General features: G+C 40.1%; 1 protein-coding gene and 1 long non-coding RNA gene across 5 annotated transcripts in view; one reads left to right on the top strand and one right to left on the bottom strand.

Moving 5' to 3' along the window:
- The window catches only part of LOC135221965 (uncharacterized), a 33,961-nt gene extending 25,911 nt beyond the window's left edge, over nt 1–8,050 (top strand). Inside the window, exons 2-3 of the long non-coding RNA XR_010316143.1 lie at nt 2,964–3,140; nt 7,926–8,050. This is a non-coding gene — a long non-coding RNA (uncharacterized LOC135221965). The remainder of the gene's footprint in view (nt 1–2,963; nt 3,141–7,925) is intronic.
- The window catches only part of LOC135221950 (erythroid differentiation-related factor 1-like), a 51,267-nt gene that overhangs the window by 2,666 nt on the left and 30,779 nt on the right, over nt 1–17,822 (bottom strand). For all 4 annotated transcript variants that reach the window (XM_064260023.1, XM_064260004.1, XM_064259995.1 and 1 more), the window contains exons 9-17: nt 10,985–11,253; nt 10,274–10,681; nt 9,097–9,338; nt 7,885–8,058; nt 7,205–7,438; nt 4,873–5,015; nt 3,419–3,573; nt 2,349–2,497; nt 340–718 (exon numbers count right to left, since the gene is read on the bottom strand). In XM_064260023.1, coding sequence (XP_064116093.1) covers nt 340–718; nt 2,349–2,497; nt 3,419–3,573; nt 4,873–5,015; nt 7,205–7,438; nt 7,885–8,058; nt 9,097–9,338; nt 10,274–10,681; nt 10,985–11,253 — 2,153 coding nt within the window. The remainder of the gene's footprint in view (nt 1–339; nt 719–2,348; nt 2,498–3,418; nt 3,574–4,872; nt 5,016–7,204; nt 7,439–7,884; nt 8,059–9,096; nt 9,339–10,273; nt 10,682–10,984; nt 11,254–17,822) is intronic.

Genomic DNA, 17,822 nt, shown 5'->3' with positions numbered 1-17,822 from the left:
ACAATTTTTAAATTTTTCACAAGAAAAAAATTATCGACCCAAATATTTTAAGAAATATACAAAAAGTATACAAAACAAATTAATACAGAAATAACAAAATTATGCCTTTCAACGCATATTTTAGTAAGCTTAAAAATATTTGCCCTTAGAAGAAGGGGGCTAATTAGCAGTCAAGGGGAAGTGTCTGTTAATGCTGAAAGATTTCCAAGAAAAAACATTGGAAAGAAATTTTTCATAAGGAAAGCACAGCATAATATAAAAAATAAAGTATTAAGAATAGATAATAACTACAACAGCATTAGACTCCTCTCACTTTCATAACCTACAGGAATTTTGTACCTTTTCTTAGGTGCCTTTGAGGTTCCAGCTGCAATCTTAACAAGCGACATCAATGAACTATGAAGCTTCTTCTCAAAGACCAAGAGCAGAGCCCTGATCTTCTCCTGGTTTTCTTCTTCTTCATTGGGCATATTTTCAGTCAGAATAGTGACTTCTTCCTCACTGTTCTCTCCCAACTCATCCTCCTTAACAGTGGTGTTATCCTTTTCTGGCCTTCCATCACTACCAGTATCTTCAAGCTGCTGCTTGCTAAGACAACCTCCTTTATTAACTTTAGGTTTAGCCATGAAATGACACATCTTCAAAGCTTGTTTCCCCTCAACCAGCAATTGAAGTACAGAAATATTATATTTAATCAAAAGCTGCTGATTTGCTGTTCCTGAAAGTATAAAAAAAAAAAAATTTCATAAAAATAAAGTGAAGTAAATTGCATTTTTCCAAAATATACAAACCTCTGTCTTAAAAGGAGTACCTCTGAAGACAGTATTCTTAAAGTTGATGTAGATAAGAAAACTTTTGGCTCACACTTCTGAATGGAAGATTAGTTATTATCAGTGTGTGTCTATACCTCGGAGCATCACTTAAGTATGAGTTTATCCCAACTTGAAAACATGAGAAATATTTTTCACATATAATAACCATAGTGGTTACAATTAACATATGTTACATAAAGGTATGATTTATAATATCCATAGACTCAATTTCTAGTCACACTCCTGTATAAAAGGTTGAGAGAGATAATAATGTTTTTACAATAAGACTTCTATAAACCCATTTATCATGAATACCTTTACTCTGTATGAAACACACCCAGATGCACCAACCTGATTTGAAAGATGAAAAGCCCAACTGCGCACACTCCAGTCAACTTTGCAGTCTTCCAGTGAATAAATACTATAATTAAATTTTTATAATTTGTTTCAAACTAATCATCCTGAAACTATCAGATTATAGGACTAACATCAATGCTCAACCGTCATGACAGGGTTACCAGTCACCAGGTGTTATTGGCAGTAGGACCCACCTTAAGGACAACTCTCAGTCTATCATGAAGGACGAGTGAATTGGGCTTCATCGAGCTTTACAAAATTTTATTACAAAAATAGTGAATCTAAACCCATAACAACCTTACATACAATTAACACACATAACCCTGTTCCCAACGGAAAACCTTCACACTTTGTGGTAGGCCACATGGCCCACAAGAAAGTCACAGAATACTTTGGCTTAAGGCCAGAAAAAACATGGTAATTTACTTAACTGACAGTCATCACAGGTTAGGGCATTACATCTCATCACACTTAATTATGATATATGGTCAAATACTAGCCCAATTAACAAACGAAAATGCATGGAGGCAAATGATCTAACCAGTGAACAGGGAAAGAATGAAAATTATAAGTCCTGCCTCTGAGAGCTTTAGTGGAGGAAGGAAGCCTTCCTTTACATTGGTGCAATCCATGCTACCAGTTAGGCTTTTTCTATTGCTCTAGGTTGAATTCCCGATCCCAATGGGACATTGCTAACACAATTAACAGGTTGAAATAATGTACAGATGAGTCTCCTGTATTCCTGGACGAATACAGCTTCCAAACAGAGATAAGCATGTTCATAGTATTTACAAAGAACCATCACCCATTTTCCGGCAGTCATGTTTTCTAGCACTTCCTAGTCGGGAACGCGGCAGATTCAAGTCAAGGAAAGACTGTGCATTCGTCTTTTCACGACACACTGAGTGGTGTTTGTAAATAGGTGTTGTTTTTTTTGTCTTTTCATTTTGCACCATCCAGTTCATTACTGTATTTCTCTCTGGTATATGACAGTGTATTCACCAATGAGTTCAGGAAAACTTACATATTTTCAAAGCTAAAAAATATTTTTAAAAATTATCATCTACTTTAACTACTGGATGATAATTGTTAAACAATATCTTACAACATGATATATTTACTTTCCAGTAGCAACTTAATTACATATATTGTTCAAAAAACCAAAATATAAAACTATACCTTGTATCTGGTCTTCTATGAGAACAGCCCGGTCAAGTTGTACTTTTAAGATGTCCACAGGATTTTCTAATTGCATGAACAGAGCTGCCGCTTTGCTGTAATTGCGTTCTGCCAGATGGCGCATGTTCTTTGTGTCTGATTCTCCAGCTCTGTAACATAAGCACAGTACAGATTATCTATTAACCAAATAACAATAAAAAATGTTTAATAGAATATAAACTAAGAAAACCACAATGAAGGATTATTACTGGAAGCAGACCAGCCAATCCTCCAGATTAAAATAATAAATGCCTTCTGTTTCTCAATGGTCAAGCTGGCAACCATATTAAATATATAGGAATATTTGTTGCAAGCATGAATGGCAAAAGGGTTTCAAGAAGCTTGCCAATATTGCATTTGCTTCCTAACAACATCAGAAGAAGCTGCGATTGCTCATGAGGAAGTCATGAAGATGCTTCTGGGGATCCTGAAGCTGCAGATTCATTATACGTTAGGTACAGGGTCCATTATTTAACAGATAAAATTAGTAAATGTTATAAACTTCCTTAATTATTATCAGCACATTTAGTAAGTGGTTTAACTATATTAATAAGTCTCATTTTCATGCTTTCACAGGGTTGGCCCTGAAGATTTGTTCTCATGATGAAAATGGGAAGAAGCTAAAGATAATAAAGTTGGACAGCTAGTAGGAAGCTCAACAGAGGGAGATGAAATGCTCAAGGCTGAAAAAATTAAGCTAGGACAGAGAATGCTGCATCAACCACACAAAAAAGACAGACAGTTAACTTGGTTGTATGTTTCACGTTTAAAATTCTGTAAATGCCTTTACAAACTGCAGCAGACATTTTCGTTGTGGTTCTCTTGGTTGTACTTAATATTTTTTAATACTTCACTCTTGATATTTGTTATAACTGATATATGTTTGTAAAAGTTAATGACTATTATTATCTTGATGTACAGCTTAAGTGACAAGACAAATAACTTGAATTAACCTGGATTTGGGAGTAGTTTATGAATGCAAATGAATGAAATTCTAATCACCTTAAAATAAAAAAAATAAAAAATTATACCTGACAGCACTATGATAGATGCCTGCTAATCTCATGTAAATGACAGCTGCTCTATATTGATATAATGGTTGCCGTGCTCCAGGAGACTTGACATCACAATATTTGAGGGCCTTTGATAATAGATCCACAATCTCCCGGGCAAGGTCGTCACCAGCCTGAAAAATATATAAAGAAAGAATGCTATACCTTATAAAAAACAAATACTGGGTTGCAATTCTTTGGTCAAAACAATATTAACACATACATTACCACAGAGATATCAGTTAAAATATCGAGAGATATCTTTTACTGTGTAAATTTAGTAAACCCTTATGAATCATACCCAATTTGAGTCAGCCAAAACTCATATTGCAGACCAAGAACTAAACTTATACAAGCCACTCAAAATGGATAGGATGACCTTTCTTTCCTCTGTTATTTTACTTGGCATGATTACAACATTGTTGCAACTCATGCTTCATCATACCACTGGACCCCATTAGGATTTCTGAAACTTGCTTTCCTAAAAATTTGGCAGAAAGACAAAATCTTGACACCAATAAAAATAAGAATAAAAAATAAGAGGTAAGCAGGTGAAAGTGAATCACTCAAAAGAGTAGTCTAAATGCTTCAGTATGACTAAACAGCATGCAGGGTATACACAAAGCATGCCTAAATGCTGATGATTTATTCCCATTCTCAGGGGAATTGATAAATTCAAAAAAATTTTATCATCTGAAGGGTACACATGCTGAGAAAACATCTGTAACCTGGCACAGAGCATTGCAATAATTCAGTGGATTAGCAATTTTATAGTATTCATAGCCAACTGGATGATTTCAATAATTCAAGATAAGCTGATCTCTACAGTGTACAAATGAGTGGTAAAGCAACAAATGTAGATTTCTACAAAGCCTATTCAGTTTCAATGTGGATTAAGCTTCATCCCGCAAAACACATTTTCCACGAGAGACTAATGATTAACAACAAGCAAGTTCTGAATTAACATAAGCAAAGAAAATAGTTTGTGGCATTTTCTACATCTTCAATAAGTTTTACATGCCACTGTGTTACAATTGAAGAAGTCAAGTCAGAGTTGGTGAGGCAATCAAGATTTTTATGAGTTGCAGAAAGAAAGGAAGATGATAAGAATCAAAGGATGCAAAACTTAAATAATAAAAGTTGCCGTTAAGTTTTCACTGAAAGTACAGTGTAAGTCTTAAAGGATAAACAACTGGGATACTTAAGTTAATAAAAGTATTAGAAAATGGCTTTCATTACCCAAGAATGCAAGGTTGCACACAAGACTGATGTGAATGATGCAAAAAAGGAAGATGGATGAATCTCATGCAAAAGTTGAATCTTACATTTCAAAGTTATTGGATAAAAAGAGCTATATATTAAGTTTTCTAAGTATAAGATTATTTTCCTCCAAAAGGGTGACACACCTATTAAAACTCTTCACAAAAACTCACCATAAAAGAATACGGTGGATGATCTTGCATCAAAGAGGCAAAGGTATATAATGTAGTACAGAATTCCCAAACGACCAAATCCCAAATCTCAACACTCTTCTTCCTTTGCTTTAATATATCCAATGCCTTCTGATATTCATTAACTGCCTGCAAAACAAATTAATTCATACAAATATTTCATGGTTGAAGCAGCAATCATGCATTTGAAAGTATTGCAACTATATACAAGTCTTTGAAGGAATAACAGATATTTTTGTTCCTATTGAATTACACTCCTTCCATACAAATGACAGAATTTGTTCATATAATCAGTTTTTAGTTTTCATATTAGGCTCAAACTAGTTACAGGATAAGAGTTACAGGTGACTTTTTTTTTAACCAAGTAATCATGATCAAAAATATTTTTATGTAAGCTTTATCTTTCAGGGGTTACACATGAAATGAAGTTCTATATTCTTCTCTGTCCTTTGGTTTTTATGCCTAAACTCCCATCCTTTTTCTGTTACTTCATACTTCATCCTGCTACTTCAATTTTACTGCATTTAAGACAAATGTTCCACGTTCCACATTCATCACGTCTTTAAAATTTCCTATCTTTTCTTCAGCCTCTTGTTTCACCAGCAATTCTTCATTCATAATATAATCTTCCCCCAAACTCTTGCCATACATTCTATAGTAACACCTTCTCAAAATCCCCTCCATTTTCCTTGTTAGTGCCCATGCTTATGCTGCATACAGTATTACAAGCTTTTTGTACCCACTGGAAGCCTTTGCCCCTCTTACATACTGGGCATTTTTATTTTACTGGATTAAGTTAAGTATGTCTTAGTTTAACCAGACACTTGAGCTGATTAACAGCTCTCCTAGGGCTGCCCCGAAGGATCAGATTTTTTTTTTTTTTTTTTTTTTTTTTTTTTTTTACGTGGCTAGGAACCAACTGGTTACTTAGCAAAAGGACCTAAAGCTTATTGTGGGATCTGAACCACATTAGTATATCGAGAAATTAATTTCTAATCCCCAGTAATACATTTCTCTGGTTCCGCACTGGCAGCAGCTAGGAGTGAACGCAGGCTACCAGACTGATAGGCAAGTACACAACCCAATCGTCTAGCGAGTAATTTTCTTTTACTGGAGGTTACTTCAGAATGAGACTACTACCAGTTATGAAACCCTTGGAAAAGGTGATGGAAGAAAGGCTGAGAAGCAGTTTCTATAATCAATAATTGTCAGGTAACCATCCTGCCAGAGAGATCAACAACTGAAGCAGTCGTCTTGCTCTTGTAAAACATTTTGGACAATGCATATCTCATACTTTATATACATACTGTAAACCTCAGCATCTCTTGTGACACTGTCTCATACATCTGTATTCATATAGAGCCGCTACACCTTTCCCACAACAACCACAAAGCTACTTTCTTGACTGCACTATATTTTTTGCTTCCTTACAGTCAGCATTCTTTTCTTCCTCCTTCTGTACATTTCAACCACTTCTTACTCTGATTCTGCTGTTATCACTGGTCAACTGCATAAAGCAGCTCTAGGGATCAACTTTTCTTTACTCCTTTGTAAAATATTCCTTTCATAAAAAGTAAAGGGTTGTTGCTGATCCTCAATAAACCCAAACATTTATCCCACATTCTTCTAATACATCTGCCTCTATCTTCACTTTTGTTAGCACAATATCACTAGCTTATTTAGTCTTTCAGGTTTCCTCTGCCTTCATAATGTCCACTTAATTGTCACACTGCTCTGTAATAAATGTTTTCAAGATACACAATGTGGTACAATATTTTTTATTTGTGATACTTGACCTGAAATCTATCTAAATCATTTCTTCTAAGCTTTTCTCTCTAAACTTTCCTCCTGCATCTTTTTCAATATTTTAATAAAATACTCAAACAGCCTTGTCACCATTCTTTTGGTCCTGTCTTTTCCTTCATCAGGTCCTAATATATTCTCATTTTCTTCATTCAGAAGGTGTCCAGAATACTGCCACCATCATTTCACTACATTTAATTTGTAAAATTAATCACTACTTTCACCTTTTTATACACTTACCCCCTTTCACATCTTTCCTCAGGCACGCAACTATCCTGAATATTTTCTCCTTTCCCTATGCTGTGTTGACATTCTGATTTCATTCTTTCCAACTGCTTTTAAAAAATCTTAATTGTTAGAAACAAAGAGAGAGAGAGAGAGAGAGAGAGAGAGAGAGAGAGAGAGAGAGAGAGAGAGAGAGAGAGAGAGAGAGAGAGAAATTTACTCTGAAAGTGAAATTATCATAAAGTGGGCTTCAACATTGTGCAAAGTAGTCAAATGATCCTTTCACTTGCCTGGTTATAGTAATGTCTCTCAGTCACTGAAAAGACTCGCTGTCCACCTCCAGGAACACAATAGAAGGCGCATAATCTCATTAGCCGCCCTGTGTTAGAGTGCAAAAGGGCAACATTTGGTATGTCCCCAACTTGAGTGAAGGCTTCAATTCCACGATTCAGGAGTTCTGCAGACTTGCTCCATAACTCCTTTGATGCTTCAAATCCTACGTTTTCTTCTTCACAGAGTTCTGATGCACAAAATATACACATTATGAAAACTTTACAGAAGTGTAAACAACTGACGGGGAAGTATCTACCCTATAAGAAATTAGCTATCACTGTCAAAGAAAATGGAACAATATCATATGTTCCTCAACAACACAATCTAAACAAGCATTACCTTTCAAATATTACTGAAACTTCTCAAATTTCTATGCTTTCAAACTTCTCATCACTTACTAGCTGGCTTACAAATACATATAACTGGCCTAATTAATTACACAAAATATCTTCCTTGTAAGAATTCAGCAATAAATCTCAAAATTATAAAACAGTATAACAAATATTCTTCAACAATTCTATCTAAGTAAGCATTATCCTTCAAAGTAATATTATAAGCATATGATAGTAGTTAAAATTTTGTGAATTAGTTTTTCAAGTTTTTTAACACTGTAACAAACTTCTACAAACTTACTAGCTGACTGATTCATATACATAACTCCTAATTCATTACAGACATTGCCAAGTCTTCTCAGAAGATGGAAAAATGTTTGTTTGTCAGATGATGAAAGTGCTCTCTCAAAATGCTGCAGACTCAGGACCAGTGCTTCCTCTACATCACATGCAAACTTCAACCTTTTGTGATTTTCTGGAAGGAGATTGTGATTAATTTGATTATTTTCAGTGAATACTGTGCACAAAAAATATAATTATACCAAATTCTAAAGAAATTCGTATTTATCCTAACATACAATGCTACCCTTTCATATCTGGGGTAATCACACTTAAGTGTGCTTCAGCTGTTATTGAATCGTCTTCAAAATCAAAATACTAAGGAATAGGCCTTCAGTTGCCAACGACCTGAGTTGGCCAAATACAATTTAGAAGAAAAATTGTCACCCACTGAAGAAAGGTAATCTTATGTTCTACTGGTTTAAGTATGTGAAAAGAACACCTAATTATTTACCAGTACTTTCATACATATATAAAAAAAGAAAAACCTTGTATTTGATTATCATTAACATGTCTATGATCCTTCCTCCACCAAGCAGGTAAAGTATCAAAATTATTAGCCTGAATTCTGTAAAAGAATGTTTTTAAAACACAATACGAGATTTTAGTTAAAGCTCATTAATTACACATTGTATATATATATGTATGCCTTTGTTCTCATATCTTGAAAGCCTCAATTGCACCAGAGTATCTGATGTTTTAGAAGACAAACAAATAGGCTATGCTAAAAGCAGATTTTGTGATGAAACAACTAATTTATCATAAATTTTAAGATAGTGGCTTAAGAATTATATTCATATATGCAGTTAGTATATAAGTAAACTAGAATATTTTTAAATAAAACAAAATGCTAGAAAATTGTCACCATAAATCTTTCAAAGTGTATTCTTATTCCTTGCTTATAAAAGTAATCTTTCCCAACTTAACAAAGTAACTTGTAAATGACTAAGGGGTAACAAAATGTTTTGGATAACTGAAACTCACCATACAGGCAATTGCAAAACTGAAAAGCCCATAAGGCAAAGATTTATGAAACTATGAGCATGAAATACTTTGATGCATACCTAAAAAATAATTAACAATAAGGTCAACAAGCAGCAAAAACAGAATATGAAAAACTATAATGGTGACCTTAAACGAATGCAGGTTGCTTGTAAAACAACAAAACACTTGCCTTCAGAAGGTTCCAGGCACTCGAACAATCCAAGCATATCCTGATGCACATTAGTTACGTTATTGAAATCTTCAATGTGGCTGGCCACTTCATCCCAAGATTTGGAAAGCATATAATAAGTGTCTCCAGCTAAAGCTAAGGCTTGATTTGGCACAGGAATTTCTATATCCCCGCAGAGACGGCTAGCCATACAGTGCCAAGCGTGGAATGAAAACTTGGTGTAGCGTAATGCCTGGCCATATCTGTCAAAAAAATTTCTGATGATAAGTACCCATAATTCATAGTACACATACTGATATCCTAATATACGAGTACATGCACTGGAAAATTTCATGACTACTATCCAGGTAATGAGACTCTAATTTTTCATTTTATCTTGGACAGTAAGTTGCATTTTTGGGGTAGCTGTACTTTAAAATATCATTCAGACATTCTATCTATCCGAGTTTACTGTATTTGCATCTTTGCAAACAATTATCTGTTATCTGCTAAAAATACATACATACTAAAATTACATGTCGAAGTGACAACATGGAGCAATTCTAAGAAAACAAAGCTATGGTAGAAAATTATACAAGTTACTTTAACTTTTAATTTAATAGTAAAATAACCATACCAAAGGTCATTTAGTAAACAATTATTAAAATTTGTTTTCTTCTTCATATGGCACTTAATAAAATCTAAAATTCCAACTGAATTCTTAAGGAGCTTAGCTAACTTGTCCCTTGGAACCAATTAGATAAAGAAAATAAGATATAGCACACCATTTTTTACGAGAAGAAATTTTCACCACAACCCAACTCTAAAGTGAAAGTTATGGAAACCAGTAATTGTTTTGAAAAACATTCTACTTCAGATCATCCTTCCACGGTACAGATGGCACAGATTTCCCCAGCCACTCGGAAACACACTTGATGCCATGAGTTAGCATTCAAACAAATAAGTCAACAGTATTTTCGCACAAGCACTGGTTATTCAATACATTACTGACATTACTCACATCACCTACTCAAGGAACCACATCATGTGCCCCACTACACGTCGCTCATGATTTCCCAGCCTTCCACCATTCTTGTGCATATTAATTTCAAATTTAAAGCTAGAGGATCAGTTCAAATGACATTTTTTCATTTTTACATAAAAGTGATGGGCTTACCATTTAATACCAGAAATTTACCTTTGAGCATTAAATGATGATCGGGCTAATACCAAATAAACCAAAGCTGCCTTTCTTAAGAGCAGCACACTAAGTTTATCCCACCAACTGGCTACTGTGTACTGATGACTCAAGACAGATACTGTTAGCTGTGTCTCTATCTTTTTTTCCTTAGCAATGACTAAAGCACTATTATCTTTGCTGTTCAGTGGCGAATATGGCATTGGGATTGGTTGGAATGGGCGGGCCATTTTTGGTTCTTCTTGTTCTTGACTCCTTGGAGGACACCTTGGAGAGTCCTTCTCTCCCGGTGAGCTGCTATGCTCTTGCTCATTGCGTCTTGAATTACAGAGGCACTGTATGGCTTCTACGACATGGTTTAAAGCATTGTGACATCGTTCTTCTAATGATCCCAAGATTGGTGGTGCTCTGGAACAAAAAAACATAAAAATTAAAGTCAAATACATTCATTAAAATCAAATGAATAAAAAAATTTTATTTTAACTTTCACTTTTAAAATTGAAAAGGCTAAGTACATTCCATATTTGTTTACTTTAGATAATTGTTAAAACCTAAATCAGCCATCTTAGACAACAGTCTGTGCAACACAAACATAATGTCCCTCAAAGGTAACAAAAAACTATAACAAATGATTCACATTGTACAGGCATTTCATACATTAAAAATTTATGAGGATTTAATAATTTTCAAATTATTTTCAACTACACTTACTTGTAGTAATGAGACTGCGTTTTTGTTGCATGTGGAAGGCACAGAGAAGAAACTTTAATTGTAGAACTTGGATTAGAAGGTGTAACTGACTGAGAATCACAACTACACGAGTGCTCTTCATCACTTGAGCAATCAGCTTCTTCATCACTTCCTCCACCTGATAGCCATTCGCTATCTTCATCACTACAGTCTGACAAAACTGGAGAATCTGGATCAATGTCTTGAGGGACATATAAATCTGATAACATGTAGTGTGCTGATGACACGATCTGCATAAAAACAACAATAGTAAAATACATTAACACTTCAATTAATTGTTTCTGTAATCTTAATAACTATATATGTACAAACTGCTGCAAAGCCATTTGCAAATCAAATAACCTGCTTCCACAACCAGATTACTTTCCTTTATCAAAGAACACCTCAATAAATGATAATATTTTAGAAGAATCTTCAGCAAGCACTTTAATTAAATGATATTGTTAGTATACAATAAAGTTTTGTACATACTTACCTGGCAGATATATACTCAAGCAATAGCTTAGGTCTCTGACGTCACGACGAAAATTCAAACTCGCGGCACACGCTACAGGTAGGTCAGGTGATCTACCTTACCCGCCGCTGGGTGGCGGGTGTAAGAACCAGTCCCCCTTTCTTGTCAGATTATTTTCTTCCACCTGTCTCCTGAGGGGAGGCTGGGCGGGCCATCAATCGTATATATCTGCCAGGTAAGTATGTACAAAACTTTATTGTATACTAACAATATCATTTTTGTACATGAACTTCCCAGCCAGATATATACTTAGCTGATTGACACCCTTGGTGGAGGGAAAGAGACACATACTCACCTAGAAAGTGGGGACAACACATGTTAAAGGAATAAAAATAAACCCTTGGTTCTTACCTGAATTAGGCAGAAGACTTCATAGTTACTGTCTATTAGTCTGCGTTGCCTAAAGAGTCTCAGCGAGGGCGTGACCTATAGCTGAAGAACTCTTTGGGTCTACCAATGGGAACTGAGTCCACTTACTTGGCAGAATCCAAACAGAGTCTGGTCAATGGGGATCAACCCGCTTACATGCCAGAGCCTATCACTACCAACAGCAAGGAGCCTCAAGCACAACCGATCACCTAACCAATTACTAATATTAGTATACGAAAGAAGGAGCTGCCTCCTGCAACCTCCTTCGTACAACCAAAAACTCCAAATTAAAAACTAACAGGGAAAAGGATTAAAAAGGATGTGTTTCAGCTCCCTGCCCCAGCACTGAATCTGCCGATACATAAGGGCCTAGCCCAAAACACTTTTCATACGTAATCAATACGTCTTTTAGGTAGTGATTGGAGAAGACTGATTCACACCTCCAAAAAGTGGCCTTCATGAGGTTTTGTAAAGACATATTCTTCTTGAAAGCCAAAGACGTCGCGATGGCCCTCACTTCGTGCGCCTTGACTTTCAGAAGACTAAACTGTTGCTGACTGCACGATGTGTGGGCTTCTCTAATAACATTCCTGATAAAGAATGAGAGGGCATTTTTTGATAAGGGCCTACTGGGGTCCCTTACAGAGCACCAGAGATTGCTCTCATTAGCAGCAAGTCTTCTCTTCCTTTGAAGATAAAATTTCAGGCTTCTCACCGGGCAAAGAGATCTCTCCTCTTCTGTCCCAACTAAGGAGGACAAGCTTTTAATTTCGAAGCTCCTGGGCCATGGCGAAGAAGGGTTTTCATTCTTGGCTAGGAAAGCCGGAAGAAAAGAGCAAAACGCGGATCCTCCTTGAAAACCTACCTCACCTTCTAGAGCCTGCAGCTCGCTGACTCTCTTCGCTGAAGCTAACGCACAGAGAAAAAGAGTCTTCATCGAAAGGTCTCTGAACGAAGCTGTATGGGGAGGTTTGAATCTTGAGGACCTCAGAAAGAGCAGCACGACGTCTAGATTCCAGCTAGGAACTAAGTAGGAGGTTCTTTTAACTGTCTCAAATGATCTGATTAAGTCATGGAGGTCCTTGTCTTCGGATATGTTTAATCCTCTATGACGAAAAACTGAGGAAAGCATGCTCCTGTAGCCCTTGATGGTGGAGACTACTAACCCGCATTTTTCCCTCAGGAAGATAAGGAAATCTGCTATCTGAGTCACAGAGGTACTGGAGGAGGAAACTTTATGAGTCCATACACCAAAACGTCGAAAAACTCCCACTTCGACTGGTAGAACTACATGTGGAAGGTCCTACGTGCATTGGCAATAGCCCTTGCAGACTTTGCCGAAAAGCCCTTAGCTCTGACGAGACTCTTGATAGTCTGAATCCAGTCAGACTGAGAGCGGGGAGGTTTTTGTGAAAACCTGTCGAAGTGGGGCTGTTTGAGCAGATCGACTCTTAGTGTAGGGATCTTGGAACATCCACCAGCCATTCCAGTACCTCTGTGAACCAGTCCTGGGCGGGCCAGAACGGAGCTATCAAAGTCATCCTTGCTCCCTCTGAAGCTGCGAACTTCCTTAGCTTTTCCCCTAGAATCTTGAAAGGCGGGAACGCGTAAAGATCCAGGTTTTTCCAATCCATCAGGAATGCATCTATTGCCACTGCTCTTGGGTCCGCAATAGGGGAGCAGTATAGATCTATCCTCGCATTCCTGGAGGTCGCAAATAGATCGAGATGGGGCCTGCCCCACGTCCTCCACAGCTCCTGGCATACGTCCGAGTGTAGAGTCCACTCTGAGGGAAGGACTTGATTCCTTCTGCTTAGCAGATCCGCTCTGACATTTCTTTCTCCCTGTACGAACCTGGTGAGAAGACTTATCTTCCTCTCCTCCAACCACAGGAGGAGCGATCTCGCTGTCTCGTACAGGGAGAAACAGTGAGTCCCCCCTGTTTCCGAATGTAAGCCAGGGCTGTGGTGTTGTCCGAGTTGATCTGAACTGACTTTCCCTTTACGAGGGGTTCGAAGGTTTTGAGAGCAAACCAAATCGCTGTTAGCTCTTTCTTGTTGATGTGCCAGGACACCTGATCCCCCATCCACGTGCCTGACACTTCTCTCGACCCGAGAGTAGCTCCCCAACCTATGTCCGATGCGTCCGCATATAACACTAGGCTGGGGTTCCGAACCTGCAAGGAAAGGCCTTCCTTGAACAGGAGAGGGTCTAGCCACCAACGTAGATCCTCCTTTATCTCTTGCGAGATCTTGAACGCAAGTCTAGACCTTGAGATCTTCGGTTCCAGTTCCTCGTCAGGAAGAACTGTAGGGGTCTGAGGTGCAACCTCCCTAGAGAAACGAATTGCTCCAGCGAGGAGAGTGTCCCCAACAGATTCATCCACTCCCTCGCTGTGCATACATCTTTCTCTAGAAAGATTGCTACCTTCTCCGAACCTTGGGTTATCCTCTCTGGGGAAGGATATGCCCGAAAAACCTGAGAAGCCATCAGAATCCCCAGATAGATACGCTCTTGACTGGGGATTAGCTGTGACTTCTCTAAATTCACTAGCAAACCCAGAGAAGCTGCTAGATTCAGCGTTTTAATCGTAAGTCCTCCAGACATTTCTCCTTGGACTTGGCCCTGATTAGCCAATCGTCCAAGTAGAGGGAAATCCTCACTCCCTCGAGATGAAGCCACTGAGCAACGTTCTTCATCAGCCCAGTGAAGACTTGGGGGGCTGTGGAAAGGCCGAAGCATAGGGCCCTGAACTAAAAAACGTTCCCTCCCCACATGAATCTTAGAAATTTGCATGAAGAAGGATGGATCGGCACATGGAAGTAAGGGCGTCCTGAAGGTCCAGTGACACCATCCAGTCCCGGGACGAAGAGCTGCTAAGACTGATGAAGTCGTCTCCATAGCGAACTTCCTCTTCTTCACAAAGACGTTCAGGGCGCTTACGTCCAGAACCGGCCTCCATCCTCCTGAGTTCTTGGGAACTAAGAACAGACGGTTGTAGAAACCCGCGGAAAGAGGGTCCTGTACCATCTCTATTGCCTCTTTCTCCAACATCAGCTCTACTGCTAGAGTGAGGCTTTATTCATTAGAGGGTCTTTGTATTTAGCCACCAGTTCCCTTGGAGGTGGTCAAAGGTGGTCTCGAGATAAAGGGAATGAGGTATCCCCTCTTGATGATAGCGAGGGACCAGTTGTCCGCCCCCTTTTGTGGCCCAGACATCCGCAAAGTTCAGAAGTCTGGCACCCACAGTTGTCTGGAGGACACGCGAGCTACTTTCTTGGACCCATAATAGACCGAGAGAAGGTCCTTCCTCTTCTGGGTGGTCTCGAACCTCTGGAGGAAGAAGAGCGGGAGAAGGGCCTCCTCGAAAGGGCTCTTGCCTACTCTGAGTTTCCTTCTTCGTTTTCTGTTGGAACGAAGGTTTCGGGATTCTAGCTGAGCGAGCCAGCATATCCTGCTCGCTTTTTGCTGACAACGAGCTGAAAGATGCATTAATTATCTTCGGAAGAGTTCGGAGAAAAGTTGGGAATACAACAAGGAAGCTCTCTGTGCATGAGAAAACAGCCTTGGTAAGAAAGGAGCAGAAAACGGCCCTCTTCTTTACTACTCCTGCGCCCAAAAAGGGAAGCAATCTCCCGGATCCGTCTCTCACTGCCTTGTCCATACAAGACAGCACTGCGTGAAGGTCTTCAGGTGAAAGAGTGTCTTGATCTTGAGTCCTCTTAGCCATGACTCCAAGGGTCCAGTCAAGAAAGTTAAAAACCTCTAAGACTCGGAACATTCCCTTCAGAAGGTGATCCAACTCGCTCATACCCCACGTCGTCTTCGCAGATAAGCGCCGAGCGACGTGCGGAATCAACCAACGAAGAGAAGTCCGAGTCTGCTGAAGAGGGAAGAGTAAGACCCAAGGGCTCTCCTGACTCGTACCAGAACCCCATCTTACCCGTAAGTTTGGACGGGGGAAAAGAAAATACGGTCTTGCCTTTCTCTTCCTTTGAAAGCAACCAGTCGTCAAAATTCTTAAGAGCCTTCTTCATCGACACTGTCGGTTTCATCTTGCAAGAGGAGGTCGGTCAGTCTCTTGTATGAAGAAACTGAAGCATCCTTGGGCAAATCTTCCTCAGAATCCCCAAGGTATTCTTCAGAAGAATGACGTTTAGAAGCTCTACTACCAGGAGGAGAGCTATTCCTTGGAGAGCGCCTGTTCGGAGAGTGCCTACTGGGAGAATGTCCACTGGGAGAGCGCTTAAAAGGAGAGCGCCTACCGAGAGAGCACCTACTAGGAGAACGCCTACCAGGAGAGCGCCTACCTGGAGAGCGCCTACTAGGAGAGCGCCTACTTGGAGAGAGCCTACTTGGAGAGAGCCTACTAGGAGAGCGCCTACTTGGGGAGCGCCTACCAGGAGAGCGCCTACTAGGGGAGCGCCTGCTAGGAGAGCGCCTACTAGGGGAGCGCCTGCTAGGAGAGCGCCTACTAGTGGAAGCTCGCCTGTCGGAAACAAAGTCTAATTCCACAGAAGAGCGCCTGGACAAGGGAGAGCGCCTATCAGGCTCTCTGCGCCTGCTAGGCTCTTGGCGCCTGCCCTCCTCAAAACGCCTGCCAGGCTCTTGGTGCCTATCAGACTCCAAACCCCTACCAGGCTCTTGACGCCTGCCACGGGGAGAGAAAACATCCACGGAGGAGTCCCTGTCCGAAGAACTGCGCTTACAAGGCTCTGAGCGCCTATCCAATCGGGAGTGAACCAATGGAAATGAATGCTTCCACTGGCACCCACAAGGCTCTTGGCACCTACTAGGCTCCAAGCGTCCGTCAAAAGGAGAGCGGCAACCAGGCGAAGAACTCTTCCTTCGCTCCTGACGATAACGAGGCTCTTGACGTCTGTCAAGCTCTTGACGCCTAACTGAAGAGGAGCGGAAATCCTGAGGAGAGAGCCTGTCCGGCTCCTTACGCCTGACATGCTCAAAACTCTTGCTGGGAAGAGAGGAGAGCCTACTCGGAGGTTGATCCCGAACTTCAGTCTGCACTTCTGACTTCCTGCTACGAGGCTCAAAAACTTCTCTAGCCGGAGGAGAGCTAGTAGACGGGACGTTCTTGGACTTCTTCACCGGAAGCGAGGCGTCCTTCCGACGATGAGAAGTCCCGGCAAAAGAATCAGCTAAAGCCGCAATCTGCGCTTGCAGACCTGCCAGGATGCGCGCAGGAGATCTCTTAAATTCCTCTACAGGAGACGAAGTCCGAGACCGAACAGGAGAGTGTAAACAGAAGAATTCTTGGCTCTCTTGCGTTCCACTTCTGGCTCTTCCGCGAAGTATTCGGGGCTGGAAGGAAGGGCGCAAGGAGCTTTCCAGGGCCTCTTGAGAGGTCGAGACGACTCCGAGGCGCTCCATCTACGCTTAGGAGAAGGCGACGAAGATGACGAGAAGCACTGGTGCAATAACTCCTTCTTTGTTCGATCCAAGGCAGCCTGGGAACAAGCAACAGGATCTGCCGAGGGGACGCCTGACCGGTGGGGGTTCTCCCTAACCTTCCTGCGGCTTTCGACTTTCCTCCTCCACTGGGTCTGGGAGTCTGGAAGAGGTCTAGGCCTGGAAGCGTTAGTGAGCCGGTCAGACGCACCCTCCTTCACTAGGGGCACTGCACTGATCACTTGCACTATCACTCTTACCTTTGTCGAGAGCGAGCGAGGCTCTCCTTACTCCTGATCGAGGCTCTCCCGGAAGGAACTTCCGAAAACGAATATTGACAATTTGTCCAAAATTGCATTTTTCCTAACTATACAAACCTGAGGTCCTTTTACAATAGGAAGGTACTAGCGGCAGCTGGATAGGTCGTAAGCTTTCGAACAAGGGGTTCGGTAGTTAACTGCTTGTCCGACAGGCGCGCGCGCGACTGGTAGGTAAACAAATCACTTTTGC

This window comes from Macrobrachium nipponense, chromosome 20, assembly GCF_015104395.2.
Source record: "Macrobrachium nipponense isolate FS-2020 chromosome 20, ASM1510439v2, whole genome shotgun sequence".
NCBI lineage: Eukaryota > Metazoa > Arthropoda > Malacostraca > Decapoda > Palaemonidae > Macrobrachium > Macrobrachium nipponense.
Note: the sequence above shows the minus strand (reverse complement) of the source record. Positions and strands in the feature narration are given on the sequence as shown.